The sequence below is a fragment of the Myiozetetes cayanensis genome, unplaced genomic scaffold, assembly GCF_022539395.1.
Source record: "Myiozetetes cayanensis isolate MyiCay16 unplaced genomic scaffold, myiCay2020 scf3, whole genome shotgun sequence".
NCBI classification, from domain to species: domain Eukaryota; kingdom Metazoa; phylum Chordata; class Aves; order Passeriformes; family Tyrannidae; genus Myiozetetes; species Myiozetetes cayanensis.
The window spans coordinates 57267747-57290768 of record NW_026087521.1 but is presented as its reverse complement, the minus strand read 5'-3'; the positions used below and the strand labels follow the sequence as shown (position 1 = coordinate 57290768).

The 23022-nt window shown below is 44.8% G+C and overlaps 1 protein-coding gene across 4 annotated transcripts; it reads left to right on the top strand.

The window, feature by feature from the left end:
• Positions 1-5: 5 nt before the first annotated feature.
• Positions 6-22418, top strand: SLC37A3 (solute carrier family 37 member 3). Of its 4 annotated transcripts, none has more exons than XM_050324131.1 (15): positions 6-118; positions 3663-3837; positions 4279-4393; positions 6434-6526; positions 6976-7059; positions 8259-8404; positions 8924-9020; positions 10096-10180; positions 11215-11396; positions 13180-13321; positions 14557-14658; positions 16309-16356; positions 17127-17278; positions 19022-19087; positions 19949-22418. In XM_050324131.1, exons 2-15 carry the CDS (start codon positions 3737-3739, stop codon positions 20039-20041), a joined length of 1506 nt encoding a protein of 501 aa, XP_050180088.1. In that variant the 5' UTR covers positions 6-118; positions 3663-3736; the 3' UTR covers positions 20042-22418. The 4 variants fall into 4 exon arrangements, with proteins under 4 accessions (XP_050180088.1, XP_050180091.1, XP_050180090.1 ...); XM_050324134.1 differs by lacking the exon at positions 6-118 and adding an exon at positions 567-618; XM_050324133.1 differs by lacking the exon at positions 6-118 and adding an exon at positions 1711-2983.
• The last annotated feature ends 604 nt before the right edge of the window (positions 22419-23022 follow it).

Sequence of the window (23022 nt, the reverse complement as noted above, 5' to 3'; positions counted from 1 at the left end):
GCAGGGCCCTTGGGCGGCGGCCGGGGCCGGACTACAGCTCCCGCCGCTCTGCGGGGCCGCCCGGAAGGGCCGCCTCCCTCCCGCCGACTTCCTTCGGCCGCGCCGGGCGCCGAGCGAGGTACGCGGAGCCGGGGGCTCCCCGGGGCGGTGGGGGGCGGTGCAGTGGGATGCGGTGCCGCGGGATGCGGTGGGGTGGGATGCGGTGCCGCGGCGGGGTGGCAGCGGTGGTGGCGGAGCCGGAGCAGGGGGCGGTGCGTGCCCTGCGCTGCCCGCTCGGCTCCGCTCCTCGCCCCGCTCGGACGTGGCCGCTCCGCCGCCTGCGCGGGGGCCGGGGCGGGAGGAGCCGCGTCCTGCTCGGCCGGGCGCGGGGGATGCGCTGCCGGGCTGCGGGCGCTGCCGCCGCTGCGGATGCGCTGCCAGGGCGGGCACGGCAATCGGACCGTGCTGGCGCCCTCCCGGTGCTCGGGCAGCCCCTGTTCTCCCCAGACAGCATCCGGCTGGGGCTCCGGGGTGGCGGGCGGTCTGCTGGTTCTGCCTGCGGAGGGCCCTGTGTGGGTTTGGGTTTGTGCTGCCGTGCTTCTGTCTGTTTGGAAAGATGGCGTAAGAGTAGGAGGTTTTGTTAGTTCGGGTTTAGTTTACTTATTTAATTATTTTTATGTAATTTTTAAGAAAAAAATCCGTTTGGTTTGCACTCTGTTAGTCCCAGGAATGTGAATGCTAGTCTTTCCTGCCGGCTTTGGGGGACGGCAGGGTAATATTAAGGAAGTTTATTTTGAACTTAAGGTGTCTTACTTTGACTTTAAGTGAAGGGATAAGAGAACGAAGTGGGAAGCTTAACAAATAAGGGTGAAAGCTTAACAGAAGCTTACTCAAAATATTGGCTAGCTGAAGATAAATAGTGCTAAACAGACAAGGTAGTCTTAATACCCTAAAAGTGCTCCACTTCCTTTCTTAAAGGCTTGTGCTTCATTGCCTTGAGTTCTATGGGTTATCCTGCTGCCTAGTTTTTGCTTCTCCTCCACTACAAACTTACTGCGGTGTTCTCAGAATATTTAGAAGACTAATTTTTGAGGATTAACCTCCTAGTTGCATGCTTTTCTAGCCTAGGGAGAATGCCAGTTTTGAATATAGAAAGGACAGCGTGAAGAAAAAGGGAAAACAAAATCTTTCACGGTCATCTCTACACTGTGAAAGTGTCCTGTGGCAGAAGGGCTTCTGAAAAGCTAGCTGAGACTGAGAAGCTCTGAGAAACAGATCATTTCAATAATAAATGCTATAGAATGATAGGTGACTTTAAGGTCAAGCTAGGTCTTAGCTTTAAAAGACTCAATATCTTGGACAAATAAGATCTGTATTTGCATCTGTTGACTTGAAGCAAGTAGTAAATCTTGTGCTCCGGGCTGCAAACTGATTACCCAAGGAGGGAACTTTTCCCTGCAGTGTTGCACAACTGGCAGTGGTTTGCTTTCCTCAGGAGAGCTCTGTTACCTGCTGTTGCCTGGTGGGAGGGGAGGGAGAGGCAAGGAAGAAGAACGAGCTCTTGTGTTTGACCAGCAGACCGTGTGGTTCACAGGCCCATAAGGACAGCAGTGCTGGGAAATTGGAGTGCTTTGGCTTCCCTTCTCTTCTTCATGCAGCTTGTGTGGCAGACAGCCCTGAACAGTGCTACCTGAAAGGGAGCAGCACCATGTGGTACTTGTGTAGGTGCTGAGTTTTTGTTCACTGGTGCTGAGAAATGATCTGAGACCTCAGGGGGAGGGTAGCATCGAGCCTACTTGTGAAGTTACCTCTTCCTGGGCTAGCCTTGCCTTCCCACAGCTCCAGCTGTAGGTGCTTTTTTTCTTCCTCTGTGCAAACCCAAGCAATCTAGAAGCATGTCCCTGCAAGGAGGTGCTGGCACACCAAGGTGCTCTGTGCTAGCTGGAGCAGTGGCAGCGTGCCTCAAGTGCACCTGGGCTGTGTAGAGGCAGGTCTTGTGCAGACTTGCTGTGTTTGTCTTGGATGAGAATAGAGGCATTCAGGTGTGGTGTAGGTTAAACATGACTCCAGTGTCTCAGAGCTGTTGCAGCTGGATCCATGTTACTCAGAGGATCTCCGTGCCATACTCTGTTTTGGAGGTCAGATGTGGTTTCAGTTTCCATGATGGTTCATGTCTCCAGTAGTAGCTGTCATCCTTTTGTCAATCAGGCTCACATGTTTAGAGGACAGGAAACGTAGACTTCCTGCAGTGAAAGATGTCTTGATGAAACCTTTAAAAGCTATTAGAAGGAAGAGCAGAAAGCCTCTGTGAAATACACCATTTTCAGCAGCAAAAATTTGGATGAGACTGTGTCTGGGCAGTGACTTCTGATTTCTCCAAGTGAGGTTATGAAGCTGAACTTGAAAAATCTTCTGTCAGGTTTACAAATAATTACAAAAAGCACCCGTGGATACAGAAGAATACAAAGGCTCTATATTATTTCAGTGCTGGGGGGGAACCAGTTCAGTTTCAGTTCCCTTGGGGGAACAGGTGTCATGCATTATTTTACCTCTCTTCAGCTTCCAGAATGCGTGGTGTTTGCATGTCTTCTGAAAATGCAGTTCCCACCAACGGATTTGTCCCGGTGTCTCAGGCCAGTGAGTGCTGACAGGATTGAGCTCTGCCTTCAGCAGCAGCATCTCTCTCTGCACTGCTCTGTCTGTCACATGGACACAAGCCTTTGTGTAGCTGCTTTTGATCTGTGGTAGGGAAGGAGGCTGAAAAGGATCTCTACCAAGAAAACAAAAGGCAGCTGTGGGGGGAGATTCACCACCTCGCTGCCCAGTGGGGCTGTTTGCCAAACTCAAGTCGGCAGAAGTGGTCCCCAAGCACAGCTTGGGGAGTGGAGTAGTGTGACATGAACCAGCGTGAAGAAACTGTGTGTCTGTCATAGCCTTCCCTCAGTACTGATAACTTCTGGTTATGTGGAAGTTGAGGCAGATGTCACCCGTGCCCTACAGGAAGGTACGACTTGCCCTGTGCTGTACTAATGAGTTAGTGACAGATGGAGCTGTAATGTCAGGCTTGAGAATAAATAGGGAGGGAGTCTAGCTGTTGGATTTCAGCACTGTCCTCACAGTTACTTTCTGTTTTCTGACTGTGCAAGTCCACTCCTGGCTATATTCTTTCAACAACGTCTTAACAAGGCAATTAGATCCCAGAGCATTCTTCACCAGCAGCCAAACACTGCTCTCATGACTTCATCACCAGTCTATGGCCAGACAGGTAGTGGTGGAAAGCTGTCTTATTTATGACCACTCTGTAGTTTGCTATGTGTGTAATTGGTGCAGGATGGTCTTGAATGTGAGAATGATGGAAATTGGTAGATCCAGGGGGGGGAACCCCTTTGGTGATGGGCACTGAAGAGGTATAGCTAGGAGAGAAACAAAAAAGAAGTGGGCTGGGAGGTGACCATGAGGGCACTGAGAGAATGGGAACAAAAAGACACCTTTAGGCATAGAAGGTGTTGAGGAATGTACAAGTGATGAGATGAGTAACGGTGTGAAACAAATTGAGAAGGAATGGCATAGAGTTGTTCCTTCTGAATTCCGGCTGTTTGGGGAACAAAACTGTGCTTCATACATGTGTTTTAATTCAAGTATAATTTCTTTTCTCCTCTCTTCCCACCTTCTTCTGTTTTAAGTGCAAAGAAAAATGACCTAATCACCATCCAGCCCTTGTGGCCAAGGCAGGAGCAAGGGTAGGCCTGCCAGGAACATGGCTTTGCCTGGAAGCTTACGGAGGCAGCCTGTAAACAGAGGCCTTGTGTCCCATTGCACCCACCATCATATTGTTGTGTTCCTGCTGACCTTCTTCAGGTAGGTTGAGTGTATCTCTGCACAGAGAAGTGTTCATCTCACTGAATATAGGGAAGTGAGAGCATGTCAAAGAAGAAGAATGAAGGTAGGGAAGTAGTCTTAACCTTTGGGTTTGAGCCTTGAAAACGAACTTATAAACTCATTTTGCCAATCAGTCTGGATTCATGCAGTTATAGAGGTAAGGGTGTTATGTCCCTGGGGAATCCAGCCAGCAAGGTGAGGCTGGCTGTGCCTAACCAAGAGCAGTCTGTTGCAGAAGAGTGAAATCCATGTCTTCCCATAATTTGGGGGTTCCCACTGCTGGCTGCTATGTCCAAAACTGCCAGTGGTCTGCTATGCTGCCTGCTGAGACAGTGTGTATCTGTATTTGATACCCCACCCTTTCCCACTTGACTACCAGAGAAGATTTGGCCAACCTGTGTCTTGTGTGTTTTCTGGCAGTTATTCCCTGCTCCATGCTTCCAGAAAGACATTCAGTAATGTCAAAGTCAGCATTTCCAGCCAGTGGACTCCCTCCTGCCTTAACAGCACGGCCCCTGAGCTCCGGCCATATGAGGTAAGGACATAAGGGATAGGGAAGTACAAAGAAAGATGGGTAACTTCCAGTGTGCTGGAACCTGTGAACTTGTGGTGCCCAAGAGGCCCCTTTAGGTGTCTGCTGGGAACACTTCTTGGAATGGGAGCAGAAACTTCAGGTGTTTGCGTTGTAGTTTTATGGATCATCAGGTGATGGTGAAATCTTTCCTAGTGTTCCCCAGAGAGCAACTCCTCAAGAAGTTACAGTGTTCCAATGGAAATGAGGACACCAGCAGAGTCCTGTAATAGCCAGCAACATGAAGGAGGGGGAAAGAGGGACCCTTCCTCGGAAGTGTTGGAGGCAATAAACCGAAGCAGTTAATGAGCTTCCAGAGAGTTCTGTGAAATCCTGGCTGTGCTTTCTCTGTGGCTGTGGTGCTGCTACCACCCTGTTAAAAGAATAGCCAAACTAGGAGAGAAGAAAGCTATCTGAGGGTGCTAGCTGCTTGTCCTAAATTGATAGGAAGGATGACATTTTATCTTGTATCTAAAAGGTCTGATTTCCAAAAATGCTGAACATCCAGTACCCCTTGTCTGTAAAATCCTAGATTCAGTGAAAGCAGTGGGAGGTTTGGCAGTGTTTGCCTGCAGGAAAGGAAGATGTATACTGCTTGGTTCTCACAAATGGGAATGCAGGAACTACCTCCTGGCTCCTACCTGTGGTGTTTTTGGGGCCATTCTTGTTTATGGTAATGCTATGTCCTGAAGCTTTTGAGAAGTGGAAGAAATCGTACATTAACAGCATGGTCACAGGCCACGAGATGTGTTAGAGCAGGGAGCTCTAAGCCAGTTGCTTGAGTGTTTGTATTAGAAATCATCAGTTCTTTGAATGTTTGACAGAAGGATGATAAATGCTGACTTTTTGTGACAAGAGAAAAGAGTAAATTGTGCCTGAAATGTGTTGAGGATTTTATAGTATGTCCCAAAGGAGTGAGCATCTCAGGGATGCCAAATTGAAACACAAGGTGTTTATATTTAGTTCTTTAACTGACATTCAGACAACTAATACATCTTGGAAGCTGTTTTGATTTATTTTTTTTTTTATACAGAAGATTTAGTGCTTGCTGGATGTTGAGGTGCATGTGTCTGATCAAGAAAAGTAGTCAAAGCAATCCCTTAGGTATCAATTTAGGTTACATCTTTTAAACTAAGTGGATGTGTAATTAGTATTGTCTGTACATAATGTTCTCCTGGAGAGATAGAATCAAACTAAAACTCATGACATTTGAGTTAGGTACATCCATAGGTCAGGTTTGGATTGGGTTGGTTGGTTTTCTAATTTGGGCATTATGATAAGGGAAGAAAACTTTGTTTTGATTAACTCTATTCAATCTCTAAGTTATCCTCAAAGCTTGCTATTTTCAGCTGATGTCACTAATCTTTGTTTGGGGACAACTGAGTCTTTTTTTTTCCCTTTTTTTGATCAAATTTAAAATAAAATGAAACTCAGGGGTAAGCACAAAAACTAACAACATTAGTGACTGGAGTTTGTTGTAAATAGTTTCCAACCAGTCTTTTTCTTCCCCTTGTTCCTTTTGTGTTCTTTCTTTTCTGTTTGTGGTCTGTCATTTCTTATTATGGCTGCTGCCACAAATACTTTAAGAGAATTATTCATTTAGTGAAGACAGCAAGATAAGTACAGAAGAGGTGCTGCACATAAAACAGAATATGCCTTTATTGTATTATTCATTAAGATGCTCATCAGTGTTTTAGAGTCAGAAGCTGTCTAACATTGCACGCTTGTTAGAAGTAGGGTTTGCTTTGCCAGTTGTTTGCCTTGATCCAGGTTGAACAAGCATTTCTTGCTGTTGGTTTGTTCACTTGCCTTTTAGAAGTGAAGCAAAGTTGGAAGTGGACGTTTTCTGCAGTATATAATGCCAGAATTGTTCCTGATTTGATAATTAAAGTGTTGGAGGAATGGGCCAGATGCTGTTCTGCTTCAGAGTTCGGATTTCCATTGAAATAGTGTAGGATGAGCTCCACCTCTTCCTGTTTACCTGTTAAAATTTTCTCTCTGTAGCTCTGGAACAGCAACCGGTTATTTCCAAATCAAGAAGAAGCAACTCTCTTCCTGGGGACATTGGACACTATCTTCTTGTTTTCCTACGCTGTGGTGAGTAAAACTAATGCCAAGCTGCTAAGCTTTGGTTGAATCTTAATGGGAAGATCACACCCACATAAAAAAGCTTAGCTCAGAGGCATATTTTTTTTTTCCCTTCAGCTTCTGTTAGTTCTTCCCATGCCTGTCACCCATGTGAAGATGCTTTTTAACAATCACAAGAGAAATACTATCACTTCAGAAGTTCTTACGCACCTGTTACCAGGGAGTGGGAGGACTAGTTCTGTCTATCCAAGCGTCCTCAGATGAATTTTTTAAACAAGAAATGTAATGAACAGCTATGAGCAGGATTTCTTTGGCGGCAGAAAAAGTGGTTAGAATGAAACTGTAGGTTGGTGTAACAGCAACATTTGGATCAGTGTGACCCTTCTTTGTCATTTTAATTCTTACAGATATCAGGTGCAAATCTTCTGGCTTTGTTTAATGCTGTGTTTTGTTCTTAGGGTCTCTTTGTCAGCGGCATAGTTGGGGATCGCCTGAATTTGCGCTGGGTTTTGTCTTTTGGCATGTGTTCCTCTGCTCTGGTGGTAAGTTGGACATAGTAGTGGGATTTAAAGATCTCTCTTAGGATTTCTGGTTAGGGTTTTACTTTAGGGGAGAAGAGGCTCTGTTTCTGTGTGAATTGGCTCATGAGCTGTAGCTGGACCTCAGCGGTCTCAAAGCCTGTGGGCAAAACTTGGTTCTGGATGCATGTACTGCATTGTCTGAAGCACAGACCTATGCTGGATGACTCACCTCTTCCTGAAATATCTATTTCTGGATACTGTGTCAGAAGGAAATTCTTAACTTTGAGGCACTGTCTAGAGACTTAATGAACAGCTTTTGTTCCAGATTGGTGTATTTGGGCTTTGCGGGACTGTTTTCTAATATAACTTAACCTCTTAGCCCACACATGTTGTTATCTTTGCTTCTAAACACAAACTTTGTTCTTTAAAGGACATGCTAACAATACCAAGCATTCATTTACTTATTTTATAATTGCTAGGAGGGCATGTATCAAAAAAGAATGTCTCCTTAAAACAAAAGGGTATTTCATCTTGAAACCATTGCAGATAAATGTGAATCAGTTTTATCTCATGGTGGTTTTCTGGTTGTTAAAGTAGTGCTAAGATGTGTGGAGTCTGTTTGATTTACCCAGTTGGCTGCAAACCCCACTGTGGCCTGTTGCACTCTGCAAACACATGACCACAAATGTGCATCAAGCACAGTGTGCCACAACGTGTGTTTATTTTGGCTACTTTGGGTTGGAGCTCTTAGTAATTTGAGACCTGGCTGTAGTATTTGTGTTAAATTTTGCGAAGATAAATGACTGCTGAGGGTTCTGTGTTTGCACAGAGCCTCATGGAATCAGGTGTCAGTACCAGGGCAGATAAAGAGGCTACTGTATTTTTAGTGTTGTTACCAAGAGTATTTGTCTCTTTCTTCTCCTCTCCCATTGTAACTGTGCTGTTTAGGAAGACAAAAGTTTTCTGGAGAGGAAGTTCCCTGACAGCACAGTTGTCTCTGGAGCTGTTTGGGCTCTGAAGCTGGAGCTGTGGTGGCTCAGCAGAGGGTGCTCTTCGCTCTGCACTGTGTCTCAAACAATGACAGGCTGCCCTCTGGCCTGGGCCCTGCATGGGACCAGCTCCCTGAAAGGTTGTTGCTTTTTTTAGGCCCCAACTCCTGCCTGGCTTTCAGCAGTAGCCTGAGAGTTTCTTCTCTGTTTCGCCTCCCCCCTCCTCTGTAGGTGTTCTTCTTTGGCACACTCACAGAATGGCTGCATTTCTACAACAAGTGGTTCTACTGCTGTCTCTGGGTTGTGAATGGCTTGCTGCAGTCCACTGGCTGGCCCTGCGTGGTTGCTGTCATGGGAAATTGGTTTGGAAAAGCTGGGTAAGTTAAGTTTTCTTTAGTGACTCACACGAGTAACAGATTGAGCTGAAATTCTTAAACCTGAAAGGCCAGCTGTTAGATCATAATTAAAGTTGGGTGGGATAAAATTTTTTTTTCTCTCTCTTTTGCGAGTGTTAAAAGCACAGGTTCAAACTTCAAAAATCCCATAGTGCAGAGTGACTGAATTTGATTTTTCATACCAGTGGAAAATTGTTTCTGTCTCCTTACCACTAAAGAGATCAAATGGAAACTGGTTCATTGTAGGTTCAACTGTCACTTTGGGACATTGCAGATGAGCTCTATGCATAGCTAGAAGAGAACATTCCTCACTTATCTATTTGGTACCCCCAAGCTGTTATGTGTTTTGTTTTAAATGAACTTCGAGTCTCTTTGAAGTGAATTGGGAAAATGCTGTAACTTTATTCATAAGTTAAAGTTCACTTGAATGTTTTATCTTTGTCTTGTTCCTAATGTCATCTCTCCTCACATTGTTTCAAATTTTTTTTTCCCCTTCTGCAGGAGAGGTTTTGTTTTTGGACTCTGGAGTGCCTGTGCATCCGTGGGAAATATCCTTGGGGCATTCCTTGCCTCCTGTGTTCTCCAGTATGGCTATGAGGTAGGTATTGCTGTCTAGCTTCTAGCTACGCCTGCATGTCTGATTGGGTTATGAGACACTAGTTTCTTACCTTGTCTTTGGGAGATAACAGGCCTATGTGTCCGGTTTCATCTTCCTGAATTCTGTGGAGGCAAGCAGTAGGCAGCATCGAAAGGCTGTTCCTTTGTGACTCTTCCAAGCTGGGAGAAACAAGCCTGAGACTTCTCTGTAAATGGGACTGATGTTACTGAAGAGCTCTAGTGTCACAGTACACCCTCTTCTGATTTGCGTGGCTTGAAGTGCTCTTCAGAGTCATCCCTCACAGGTTCTCACTTAGCTGGAGTCACTGCTGCTGGAATGGCACAGCTGCTGTCTCTGGGAAGAGGCCAGGCACGCGCTGTGTCGCCTGTGGCTGGCAGGCAAGGTTGAGTCCAGGGAGTGCAAGTGAACCAGCACATCTCACAGCGTGTGACCTGTGGGGACAGGCTGGCAGAGCTGAGCGTGTCATTCTGGACATGAAGAGGCTTAGGGTACCAATAGCAGCCTTCCAAAGCCTGGGAGAAGACTGCTGAGAAATCAGACCCAGACTTTTCCATGGGTTGCACTGTTAGAGAGGGGAAAAAGCAGTGGGTATAAAGGGAAGGAGGGATGATTCCAACTGGGCGTTCAGAAAACTATTTTGCTATGAAGTGTGTTAAGCATTGGAACAAGGGAACAGAGCCTGGAGGATCTGTCTTTGGAGGATTTCAAGACCTTATTGAACAAAACTGAACAACCTGGTCTGAATTTGATGTTTGACCCTGCTTTGAGCAGTCCTTCCAATATAGCTGGATCTCTCGCTGTGTTGAGTCAGCTCTTTCCTCACTGCTGTCACCTCAGTACACTAAAACAGCTGTCTTTCAGCCTAGATAGGGCCAAATCTGTTCAGGAGACGCAGAGATCACTTGTTTCCAAGTTTTATAAGTGCAGTCTGCATTGCCGTAGCTGTGTTTGCTCTCTGACAAGGTTGGAAAGTAAAAAGAAACCCTCGTTAGTCAGGGAAGCCTGTGTGACTGAAAGTGCTTTGAAAAAGAATCTTTTATTTATTTCTCCTCAGTATGCTTTCCTGGTGACTGCCTCGGTACAGTTTGCTGGAGGAGTCATTGTGTTCTTCGGGCTCCTGACGTCACCGAAGGAAGTGGGTGAGTGGAAGAGAGCTGTACTGTTTCAGTCCCCTCACGGAAAGCAGATCTGCAGCTTTCCATGTAATACTACTAAAAGCTCTGCTCATTCTGACAGTACTTATCCTCAGGGCTCTTACAAAATGGTGTTGCACTTCAGTGTATTTAGTGGAGCAAATGCTTTACTCTCCCCTATCACACTAAATGCCACCATGCATCCCTCATATAGAGTCTGGATATTTTTTAAAGCGACAGAAAATGGCCTGGCTCTAACCTCTCCATTAGGATGTGCCTAATTATCAGTTTTTCTTCACCTAAAGAAGCTGCAGACAAACTGATAACTGGCTATTGTAGGAGAAAAACATGGCAAGCCATGCAATAGGAAGGGAAAATAGTTTTCATCTTCAGGTCTCCCACAGCCAGTTAAATAGCTCCAGGGTTGGACGTGGTCCTCTTCTGAGAAGGTGGTAGGCAAGTCAAAGTGTAACAGGAAAACAGAAGAATGTTTGGGCTTTGTCAGGGCCGTGGAGGAGGTTTCCCAGGCGCCTGCAAAGGCTATGAAGTTGGTAGCACTAAAGCTACCATAAAGAGTGCTCATAAGAGTGCTCTGCGTCCCAGGAAGCACAGTGCAGTTTCCAGGCCTTCCACTCCAGTGGAGGCATTAACAGGCAGCAGCTGAGTACACTCAGCCTCCACAGTCAAGGGAAGTGGTATCCAGGAGCCAGGTCTGAGGATCCCAACCACTAAATAAGGGGGGAAATGCACTAATTTGTTGTGTCTTCCAACTAATGGCCAGACACTCAGAACAGACAAAGCCGACGCCAGGATCAGACAATACTTTCAAGAGCGCTAGAAGACAAAGGGTAGAAACTGGCGGCACTGCAGAACACCATCTAGAAGAGTTTCTAAGCCAAAGGAGGATGGAGGTATGGGAGAGCAAGGGAATTGCTGGAAGGTAGAATTTCTTAAAAAGAAGTGAGCATAGCTTTAGAGTGGGGAGAGGGTGAAGAGGCTGTGGTCCGTTTTTCCTGTTGCTTATCCCTTGTAAAACTTAGGCCTCCCTGAGCTTGGAGCAGATGAAGATGCCGTTGTGGAAGAAGATGCCAACAGACCTTTAATGGGCAGTGATGACGCAGATGATGATGACAGGAATTACTCTATTCAAGCAACTGACACTGACAACCAGCCGAAGGCCATTGGATTTTTCCAGGCTTGTTGCCTTCCTGGAGTAGTACTGGTGAGGACACAGATTCTTGAGTGAAGGCTGACCTACCTGTTCAACATAAAGCTGACTTTTTGTGCTGTTGGCATTCATTGATGTCATTGTTAGAATGTTGACCATATGTTGTAGTTGTTGACATCTGACTTCATATCCTGTTAAAATCTTGGGGTTGGGCCTGTTGTCCTTGTGCACATGGATTATAATACTGTCCAGGTATGTTGGTTGTGTGTTGCTCCTCCCATCAGACCCCTGCTTCATGGAGGGCATGTAATGAGCCAACAAAGGGCAGCAGAGATCCTGCTCTTTCTGCTGTGGATTTCGAAGGGAGGCCATGAGCAAAGGTGGCTGTAGGATGCTTTCTTGGTAAGGCAGATACTTGCCCTGAGGATTGGGGTTCTCACTGTTAGCTGAGCATCATACAGAGCTCTGTGGTGCTGATATTGAGGTTTAGGGTTTTTTAGTTGCCTTAAAGCAGAAAGCTGGCCAGAAAAGCCTGAATCAGCATGATGTAACATCTGGCAAAGAATGGAGGATTTTATAAACAGCTGGAAGTAAGGCCTGGTGATGCAGTTTCAACATATCCTTCTCCTGTCCCTTGTGTGAGAACTTGTACTTCTGCATCAGCAGTATTGCCCAATTCATGGATTTGATTCAGTTGAAAAATTAACCTGTCACTAAATAAACAATATTAACTTTCCACAGCAGTGGGCTGTGGTTCCCCTGAGTGCTAGAACCAGTACAAGGAAGGGGGCAGGGTGGCTGACTCAGTAGTACAGTGTGAACTGTCCACATTTGGTCATGAAGCAGAATGACTAGAGTTGTCAGGCACTCTTAATGAGTAAAGTAACGGGTGGATTGTCAGTGTTTTGAGTGCAGGACAACCACAGTTCTGCTGTTAAGACCTGTTGTTTGAGGGATGGCAAAAGAAAGCAAACCCATTTTGAGTTCCTTCCTAACACGGCTAAGTGCCTTATGCAAAATTTCTTAGGGTGGCATCTGCATTAGTTGATGTGTGACTTTTCTCATTGGCTGGAACAAAAGAGAAGAACAGCAACTGAGGTGGCTGATTTTTGTACGTTGGATTTTGAGGACGTGTTCTGCACCCTAATCCAGCAACCTGAACACCTCTGAGTCCATGAGTTTTAGCTGATGTCAGATTAGTGCCCAGCCAAATCAGGACACTATGTCAGACTGGCGAGAGACCAAGGAGCTAAGGAGAGACTGAGCGCAGCAGCCAAAAGCAGGAGGTTGTTTCAGCTGTTCAGTTTGGAAGCATGTGCTTAACTTTGGCCAAACTTTCATCTTGTCCTGGAATACTTGTCTGTGGATCATGAACGAAGCTTTCTCTTCTGGTGCTGTAAGCAGATGAGCCTTCTGAGCAGCACGAGATAGTACAGAGGAACTACTTCACATAACTTTTCTCAGTATGATCCACAGATGACTAAATCTCAAGCTTGTTTCATGTCACGTGCTTGGCTCCCTTCTCTTCAGAAGGTGAATTAAATTTTCTTCTTTTCTTTTGAAACCTGGTGTCATTTCCTCTCAAGATTACACTGAAGGTGTTTTAACCCATTGCATTCAGTGAAAAAAACCACACCTTCTTGACAGTGATTTTTGTATTCCTGGGGTCCCTTTGATGTTCAGCATTAAGCTTTCATGATGCTGTCTTCTTACGTGAAATGCAGAAGTACTTCCCTCTGAAAGCTTTAGCTGGATCCAGAGCTTTATGTGAAGAAGAATCAAACACTGTTTCCATTTCTTAAGTGCTAACTGCTCGCTGGCCCTCTTTTTGTTGCAGTACTCTTTGGCCTATGCCTGCCTGAAACTGGTGAATTACTCATTCTTCTTCTGGCTGCCCTTCTACCTCAGCAACAACTTTGGATGGAAAGAAGCAGAAGCTGACCAGCTCTCAATCTGGTATGATGTGGGAGGAATCATAGGTGAGTGAGCAAGAAAATTACATCCTCCTACAGTTGCCCTGCTAGCCTTTGGAAGTGAAAGACAGCAAATGCAGCCAGAGCAGTCGTGTTCAGTGGGATCCAGCTGTTCACTGAATATGTGAAAATTCTAGATATGTATGTGGCTGCTAGGCCTTTTTTTTTCTTAAACACTGAGTATGTGACCCCCTAAAGAGTTTACATACAATTAAAGGGCACTATCATACTCTTGAACATTACCCCCAGCTGGCATTTTTCTTTACTGACTAGGACTTCTTGAAAAGTGCTGTGTACAAAATGATGCCCCTGCTTGCTGCTTTCTTTCTGACAAGTGCCTTTGAGGGATATTTAGATCTGGACTTACTGGGTTCTGAACTGTCCCTTCTGTCAGGACAGACTTCTGTCCTTCTGTGAGGACAGACTCAGCGCAGATCTTGTCAGAGCAGGGACCAACTGTGTTATGTTCAGAAATAAAATGTAATTGCACTTGTTTCTGCTGGCTGCAAAATCTGACCCTGTTCCTCCAGAATAAAGACCATACTGTATATGTGTTTAGATTTCCACTCTTCTGTGCTCAGTGTCTTGCTTTATTACCTTGTCCAGTTAGATTTCCTAGAATAGCCATCCTTGTTTGGACCTGTTCAGGGACAGTAATTTTGCCTCTATGGCCTTTTCTATGTTAGGCCTTCTCATCACTCTAGTTTTTACCAGCAGAGCAGTTCCTACAGAGATAGCAATGATACATAAGCTGATTTTTATTGGCCTTTGGCAGTTGTTGGAATCAGTTGCACCTACCCTAAGTAGGTGAAACAGCAGGAAGTATGAGGCCCCTGTATGATAGTGCTTTTCCTGTGAGAAGAAAAAAAACCTTTTCTCACACTTTCAGTTGAAGGACCCAGCCACAATGTTAAACTTGCTTAATCCAGAGTTGTGGTGATCCTAGAGCTGTGATGATCCTATAGGGGAAGGAAAAGAAAAATGGGAGCATTGCCTAGTTGTGTGCTAGATAAAAAGAAATAATAAATTCCTGGGAAAGCAGCATGGGTAGTTTTCCCTGCTTTATCTGTTGTCTCTGTGTCCAGGGCAGTAAGGGCAGGAGACTTAGTTTTCAGGATTTTAGAGAGAATGTGTATTGGTGAGAAGGCAAGAGGCCACTGCCCTCAGTGAAATGAGTTTTGTTCAAGGTGTCAGCATCCTGTGCCTGACAGTGATTTTTGTTTTGTTTTGTGTTTTTGCAGGTGGGACTATCCAGGGCTTGATTTCTGATGTGCTGCAGAAGAGAGCCCCAGTGCTAGCAATTAGCCTGCTTTTTGCTGTGGGCTCTCTCTTTGGATACAGCCGTGAGTGTGCTCGCGCTGCGCAGCGATAAGAGGTTCATTCAGTACATCTTAGAGAGAACCAGAGCACAGCCTGTTCTAATTATGCTTTCTGGCCTTGAAACTGCTTCTGGATCAGAATGGTGCCTTTTGGTTTGTTTTGCTGAAGTTGTGGCACTGCACAGAAAGAAATCTGTTCTCTGGTTAATGAGGTGGAAAAGAATTAGCTGAGTGGTTGAATTTCCCTTTACTGGTGAATTATGGTCCTGATCCTTCTCCAGTGTCAATGTGTTAGCATTGTCATTGTGTCAGCACCACAACTGGCAAAGCAAGAAATCTCAGGTGCTTCCCTACAGTAAGAGGAAAGAGAATCTAGGGACAGATCTGTGCTGGGGTATATATACATGACACAGGGCAAGAGAAGCTCTTAGACTTCACCTCTTACACTTCTGTAAGTGGTGAAATTGGAGAGTTCTTACCTCTTTTGTAGTAGATGTAGTTCTTGGTGTTTCATTATTGAAAGAAGTCTGTCAGGAAAACTTAGTACAAGGAGTTGGGAAGATACCACTTCTATGAAACCTCCATGAAGAACTTCTAAGTGTGACAGTTTTGTGTGTTCAGACAGAGCATCCTGTGGTACCAGAGCGATTTAACTCACTGCGATGTCTTTTCACTTCCTCCAAAATGGGGTGGTGATACAGACAGGCTTCCGTAGGACTTTGAGATCTCAAAATGTACTACTGTCCAGCCAGATACAGAATTCTCAGACAGGTGATCCAAAGTTCCTGCAGTGTGATAATTCTATTTCCGTCAGCCAAACCAGGAAACCATTTTATGCCCATGATGTGTTGCATATAATAGTGATAATAATGGCCTGGGAAATACGTGAAGGGGTTGCAACTTGCCTTATGTGTAGTAACTCAACTAAACTGAAGTGAGTAAGGAATTCAGGAAATGCCTGAAAGTGAGATATCAGGGAAAAGAGTATCTGAAAAGCACTAAGGGACTGTAATGGAAAGCCAGCTGCATGTACACGTGCTGCTGGAAATACAAATGGAGGTTGTAGATGCTCAAACATGGCTTTGTAAGGAGGAGTTGGGATATGGGGTTTTGCATTTTTTACTTTACTGTGCAGCATTGTTTAGGCTGGATTACTACCTCCAGGTACAATCTGTGTATTTTAAAAAAATGTTTTGGAAAATTCAGAATGAATGGAAGGGCTGATTTCAAGTACTAAATACTTTTATGGTGAGAGAGCTTGAACTGAGTCTGACTTCCCCAGAGAGACAGAGGAAGGATTCTCTTACCATTCAAATGGACTTTCAAGGAGAGTAAATGCAAGCTCTGTGTCACAGACAGAGGCGTAGCACAGACTGAAATACAGAGCCAGGCAAATCTGATGTTGAAGTAGGCCACAAAATTTTAATGGCAGAGATGATTTTTCTACTGTAAAGTGCTCTCAGGAAACTTCTGTGTGTTTGGCCTCTAAATGTCTTTGCAGTAAGACTCACCTCTGTAGAAGTCTCTGGTCAAACAGAAGTTATTGTTGTCACTGTGTAACAAACTTAGCAGGCAGTTCAAAGTAGACATGTCCATACTTCTTTCTGAACTGAAGTGAATGGTTTTCTCAAGTTCACTTGTTTTATTTAGACTCATCTGATCTTTCTCTTGCAGGTTCCCCAAACAGCAAACCTATCAATGCTGTGATCATGGCAATTACAGGTATCTTATCAAAAGCCACTGTTATGCTAATAGACATCTGTATCCACTGCAGAACAGTCAATAACACCAGCCAGGTGGTGGTAAAAGGTGTCTGTGTGTGCTGCAATCTCTGCTGGTTTTGCAGAAGGACTGAAAGCTGGGGCCCAGTTTCTGTTGCCTTTGGAAAACAGCTCTAGGAAAACTGCTTTACAGAGGGAGGTATAGAATAATGGCTTGGAGCTGAGGGGATCTGCCTTGGCTCAGTATGACAGAGATGGATTTACGGTAAAGTACCTGGCAGTGATCTGGTATCTGAGGAAGTGGATATATGGCAGAGTCATGAGCTGCAGCTCAAATTTGTCAGAACCCGGAATACTTTGTGTACTGTGAGAGGTCACAAGGTTTTTGTGCTACCAGACATACTGTGCTGTGTTATGGAATTAAGATTAGCCTGCATGAATAGAGCCTTTCTTTCCAAACACTCCTACTTTGAGACTCCCTGTCCTGTTGTTGTGGGGTTTTTTTGCCTTCCACCTCTTCCGTGAACCCTTAGAGACAGAGACTGTAGCATGGGGGTGTACTAGTCCAAAGCAGTGAAAGTGTTCTTGTTGGCAGTTTCTGTGTTGGTACTCCAGCTGTGCAGTGTGTTCCATGACTGTCTGCTTCACCTGCAGTTAATCAGTGAGCACTGTCCTTTGACTTAATTCTTTTCCTGAGCTTTGTTTTGAAGATGCTCTGTTGAGAATTTCAGTGTTTGTTTTGCACCAAGGCTGTTTTCTTGTCACTCTCAGGATTTTTCATCGGAGGCCCTTCTAACATGATCAGTTCTGCAATTTCTGCTGACCTGGGGCGCCAAGATCTGGTGAAAGGCAACAGTGAGGCTCTGGCAACAGTCACAGGAATTGTGGATGGAACTGGCAGTATTGGTGCTGCAGTGGGCCAGGTGAGGCTACCAAAGGAAAACAGAGGTCTGGGGAAGGAAGCAAAGAGTCTGTTGTGGTTAGACATGTTAGTGCATTCCTCAGTCCAAAGTTGTGTGGGAAGAGGGAGAGAGGGTTGGGTTGGTTTTTTAAAATAATTACTTACTTAGGATCCAACCAAGGGAACCTCTCTGATTTATCAAGGTTTCCAGTGGAAGCAATTAATTAAGAACTAAACTAAGTATTCATAGTGCTAATGTTATGGCACTTTCATAATTCAAAGGAATTTTGGAGACTTTCACACCCTGAACTCCAAAAAGCAATTAAAGGCCAGCTTTGCAAAGAGTGAAAATAAAATGTTTTGACATTTGCTTGGGATTTTTTGTTTAAAGATGATAGCAAAGCGTTTGCTTACAGAAAAGTTTACCTGTACAACTGCGTAAAATTGGAATACCTGTTATGAATGTTACAGTGTTTATGAAGTAATTTAAAATTTACTCTTATTTGTGGTTCCTCTCTGCATCTGTGGATGTGTTTAAGCCCTGTAAATCCAGCACTACTTGCTTCAATAGTCAGTATGCTGCCAGAGGTCTGAGGACTAGACTGTTGCAGAGAAGGGAGCTGACAGTGTGCCCACTGGGGATGTTCCTTCTTCTCACAAACAAGTGTTAACTATGTGAAAGAACACAGTGGTGCTTTGAGGAGGATTCAGTAGAAAGATCAGAGCCAGTTCTATTCCAGGCATCCTCTAGTGATGGTAAAATACCAAGGACGCAGGCAAGGCATGCGAGTTTCTTTTCTAGAAAGGGATTTGGGTTTGTACTTGCCATTGATTGCCTGATAAATAGAGTTGTTCAGTCTCTGTTTGATAGGATAAATGCTGCTTAGATCCTTTAAACATGGAAAACTACAAGTGCTCTGTGGACATACATAAGTGCACTGTTACACTCAGTGTTCTTCTTGCGTCGTCTACAGTGTTTCTGTCTTCCCACACACATACCGTTCAGACTTACGTCATCATAAAAATTGGGTCTCTAGTTCTGAAAAATTCCACCTGCCTCCCATTCCAGCACTGCATTTATTCCAGCGGAGACAACCATGATGTCATTCCGGGGGTGTGTGAATAACAGCAAACGCACAATGAACGTGTTAGAAATTCAGATCCTGTTCTGTGCTGATATACCCAGTAGGGAAGAAGGGAGGCCCTTGTGCAGCATCTGAATATAAATCTGCTAATAGGGAATATATTTCCCTCTGTGGCCTGTGAAGCCTTGTTGAACCAGAGTGCAGTTCAAAACAGACTGTAGTCTTAAGTGTCTTGCCTGCGATGGAGGGTTAAGTAGTCAGTGGTTGCACAGCTCTTGAAAATGTGTCCTGTGTAATTTATAAGCCATTCTAGAGCTTTTAGTTCTTCTGAGAGTACTTACACCCACTTATGTCCCAGTGTTCTGTGCAAAAACCTTGTATTCGGTGGAGTCAATTTGTCACCCTTTGAAGCTGTAGTTCAGTTCTGTCTTTATGCTGCTCTGAGTTACTGGAAAGCTTCAGGATAGTGTCTGCTTTACTAACACTGTGGGTTTTATACAGAAAAAGGCTGCTCTCCTGAGTCATCTCTTCTGATAGGAAAAGATCAGCTGGAAGGTTTTGTGATCAGCTCTGTGTGGTGTGCTAACAGCCCACAAGTTCTAGAAAATGAAAGTGTCATGCCTGAAAGTCATCCTTATCTTCCCAGTTTGAATGACTTTGGTTTTTTCCTTTCTATTTAGTATCTAGTGTCTTTGATCCAGGAGAACCTGGGGTGGATGTGGGTTTTCTATTTCTTCATTCTAATGGTAAGAAACCATCTTTTTTAAAAACTGTTTGTCAAAGTTGAATTTGCAATAGAAATGTTTTGTGAGAACCTGGAAGTTGTGACTTAGGGACAGACTCTGCAGCACCTGTGACCTCTGATGCTGTTCTCAAAGTGGTCTGTGGTGTGGCTTTGCCTCAGGGTGTCTAAAGGCTTTGCCTCAACTGTTGTAGCTCGGGATCCTTAAAAGTCATGTTACCCAAGAGGAACTGAGCTTGTGGCAGAGACACAAAAATACTTGCCTAAAAATGCCTGTACGCATTTCCTAAAGCTCATGCCACCTGACTGACTTCCAAGGCAGGAGATTTCCCTTCTTCATCTCCATAGTACGTAGTTCCTAATATTTTCAGAGAGCTGAAGTTAAGCTACTCGTTTATTAGCCCTTGAAGCACTTGGAGGGAGTGATGAGGATCTGAAAACTAAAATGAAAATGCCTTGCCCTGGTGTGCCACTAGGGGAAAAGACTGTTCAGGCCCTGACCTCCTCATCATCTCCACAGTGGTGAATGCTGCACGATTCACTTGGTCTTCCCTGCCGGAAGTGCCAGGAATTGTCTTTGCATCTGTGCTGATAAGGGAAAAGGCTACTTTGGTAACCAGCAGAGGTGGCAAGGAGGAAGGCCACTGAAGAGCTGAAGAGCTCATCTTTATGACAAGATGATTATGGCAGCTGAAATTGTATGAGCTTTCCTGCAAGCTCAGTCCTTCCATCCGCTGTGTCATTTTGTCATTGCTTCTCTTAGCCTGTGTCTTTCTTGGGTGGCCTTGGATGCGTGTTGGGATATGGGATGGCTGCAGCTCTGGTTTCTCTGTGCTAATTGTCCCGGATATGCTTCTTTTCACAGACGAGTTCAACAATCCTGTTCATTTCACCGCTGATAGTGAGGGAGATCAGGCTGCTTCTGCATGAGCGGCGCCTGCGAATGCTGGCAGAGTGACTTCTGCTTGCCTCTGGAAGGACTGTTGTATGGAACTGACAGCTGGAACTCTAATCAAAACTCCGGGAGACTTGTTTCTTACATCCTCCAGGTCTGGACTAATTCAAAATGGCTCTATAAGACTTGACTGACTTGCCTTTGGTGAGCTCAGTGGTGAGGTACCGAATACCCGTCCTGAGACCACCTGCGTCATGGAGCTGCTGACCTAAGCCAGACAATCCATGGGACTGACGGATTGTCCCAGACTCTTCCATGCCAGCAGCCGCACTCGGTTCTTCTGATGGGTGGTCTCACTACTATACCCTTTCTTATTTATTTCTGGATGTGCTGACCAAAGGTCAGCTGTTTAAAACTGACGGTTTTTGAGAGGCTGCCTTGCAGTGAATTCTGATGCTCTGTCGTGCTGGTGAAATCATCCAGTGCAGTTCATGGGTAGGCTAAATTTACGATCACTGAAGCTTTTAGAAAGGGCAAAAGTAATTATTTGGAATTTACACAGTAATTTTTGTTTAAAAACTGCTGTTGCTAAATCTGTGCACAGATGGACCTCTGCTATCCCTAGCTATTAATTTTTACATATTCTAGTAGAGTCACATGGAGAAGTCACCTCCATATTTGTTTTTAGCAATTTTTAATACTGTAACTAATCTGAGAAATGAGATTTCATTTTTTTTTAACTATTTAAGCAGACAAATAGTGTGCAATACTTTACTATGATCTCTGAAATAAGCCTTAATAGATCCTTTGTGTCTAAAGGATACTTGAGTGGCTTCAGGGTTCAGTTATGGGACACTTTCACTACAGCTTTGTCTATTGAACCTGATCAATACTGACCAAAATGGGTCTGTCAGGTGACCCTCTGAAGGAAACTGATGTCACTGACTTCATACTTCTTGGACAATTGCTCATCTCTAGCAACGAAGGACCAGAATGGAATTAAAGGAATTTAAGGGACCTGGCTGCTCTTGGACATAGGCTTCCAGACAGGGACTGAAGTGTTCTCGTGGAATAGCATTTATGAGCAACTGCTGCTGTGTTTCCTCCATGCTACTCTGCCTACAGCTGTTTAGGGGACCTCAAGCTCCAGGGTTTGAAAGCTTGAGCTGTGTATCTTGAAGGGAAAGGTAGAGGCAAATCAGCATTAAAAAACATGTGGCTACACTTAGTGTGGTGGTGTTTGAGTGCTTTGCAGTGCTGCAGGAGGTAGGGTGACCGACTGACACCTCTGACATTTGTTGGTGATGTCAAAGGGATCGCCGAGTAAGTTCTCAACAAATTGTTTTCTGCTCATGCCTCGGATGTTTCATTGTAATAGGTATGTGTTAACCTGCAGAACTTCTGACCAAACACATGGGATGGGGATGGGCGACAGCAAAATTCTTGGAGCTGAGAATTTGAAACTTTTTAAATGGGAACAGTTGCCTTTTTGACTTGTACAGTGATTTTATTTTATTTTTTAATTGATGAATGTCAGTTTTTAGTCATGTGTTGATTGTAATGAGAGGAACATCATTAGTGCCTTACGGTTTTAGAGTATTGAACAGTTGCTTGGTGATTGCTGCTTCTGCAGTGATGTCTCCATGCAGCTTTGCTTAATGTGAAACTCGGTTGCCCCATTTTGTACTTTTTTTGGGAGTCTTTCTTTCTTTCTTAATGTAGGTGATTCTTGCATCTTTCTGCTAACCCTCAAAAAATTTTAGTGCTTGGGAAAATGATGCCATTAAGCTGCTGTGGGACCTGAATCTTGTTCTTGTTTCTTCTCATTCCCATTCCAATTTTTGCCTGTATAATTAGAGCAGGAGACTGAGAATCTATCATCCTGTTCTCAGAATTACGCCCTGGGGTTAGTGTTCACATCCCAAGCTACTCATTAGCCCCTGTACAAATAGAATGAAAACTCCCTGAAATTTACTTCTAAAATTGATGGCGGCACCGTTTGCCCCAGCCATGGCGTCTGAGAATCTCTGGTTTCAAATTCCAACCTGGATGAGCTTTTCGGTCGTCTGGGCAGTAGATAAGCTGCTGATGAAAGGTTGGGTGGGAAAGGGACGTCGCCAGGGTCAGGGGGGAGGAGAGGCCAGCCCCTGTAACAAATGGCTTCCTGTAAACAGTTCTGTCCCCTCTGGAGAAGTGTCAGATATGATGCGAGCACTGCAAGCACAGGCAGCCCAGCCGCTGCATCCAAGTGCACGGCGGTGCTTTGAGGCCACCCGCAATTAGGGAGGCTTGCCTGTGGCTTCGGGATCGTTGTTGTTGTTGTCCTCGTTGTCCTGGGTTTTTGGTTCTGTGGATTTCCTCAAGGTGCTCGGATGGAGAACAGTTTTCAATCTGGTCATGTCCAAACTGATCTCACGTGAATAAACTTACTTTGACTTGATCTGGGCTAGTTCTTCCATGTGCTTTATTCCACTCTTCCCGGTGTGGTTCTGCAAAGCGTGCTTCCCATCTTCCTCACAGGCCTGGCTTTAACAGCTGCTTCTCAGTCAACTGCTGTGAAGACCCAAGCCCTGACTAATGCTGAAACCGAACCCTCATCCCAACCTAAAATGGGACCGTGTTCCCACATGCTGTGGTTTGGCACTCTGCCTGATCAGGCTCACAGGAAGTTTTGTGGGAGTCCCCTAACACATGTCCATAATGGTGTAAGCAATGATCTTAACTAAAGGAACCAGTACATATACTTGGTTTTATTAATTTATTTCTTTGTTGATCTGCACGTAAAAGTCAGGTGTTCTTCCCTTGGAATTAAATGTGCGATGTGGCTGTGGGCCCTGCTGTGCCTCCTCTCCTGTGGCTTGTTTCTTTTAACACAAATCCACACCTACACTTAGCTGTGTTTAAATGGACACAGCAGGGAACTTGGTAATTGTGTTTGTGTTTTATAATTTACCATAAATTCAGAGTTGAGCACAATACCAGGTCACTGGAGAAACTTCCATGCTTGCACATTCTGGTCCCTCAACTCCCAGTAGTTTAGTGGT

What these genes read in the sequence shown, in the direction of transcription:
- SLC37A3 (XM_050324131.1), top strand. Translation starts at nt 3,737, where the DNA reads ATGGCTTTGCCTGGAAGCTTACGGAGGCAGCCTGTAAACAGAGGCCTT. An exon ending in TTGGTGCTGCAGTGGGCCAG is followed by an intron (nt 17,279 to 19,021) that starts GTGAGGCTACCA and finishes CTTTCTATTTAG; the next exon opens with TATCTAGTGTCTTTGATCCA. An exon ending in TCTATTTCTTCATTCTAATG is followed by an intron (nt 19,088 to 19,948) that starts GTAAGAAACCAT and finishes TTCTTTTCACAG; the next exon opens with ACGAGTTCAACAATCCTGTT.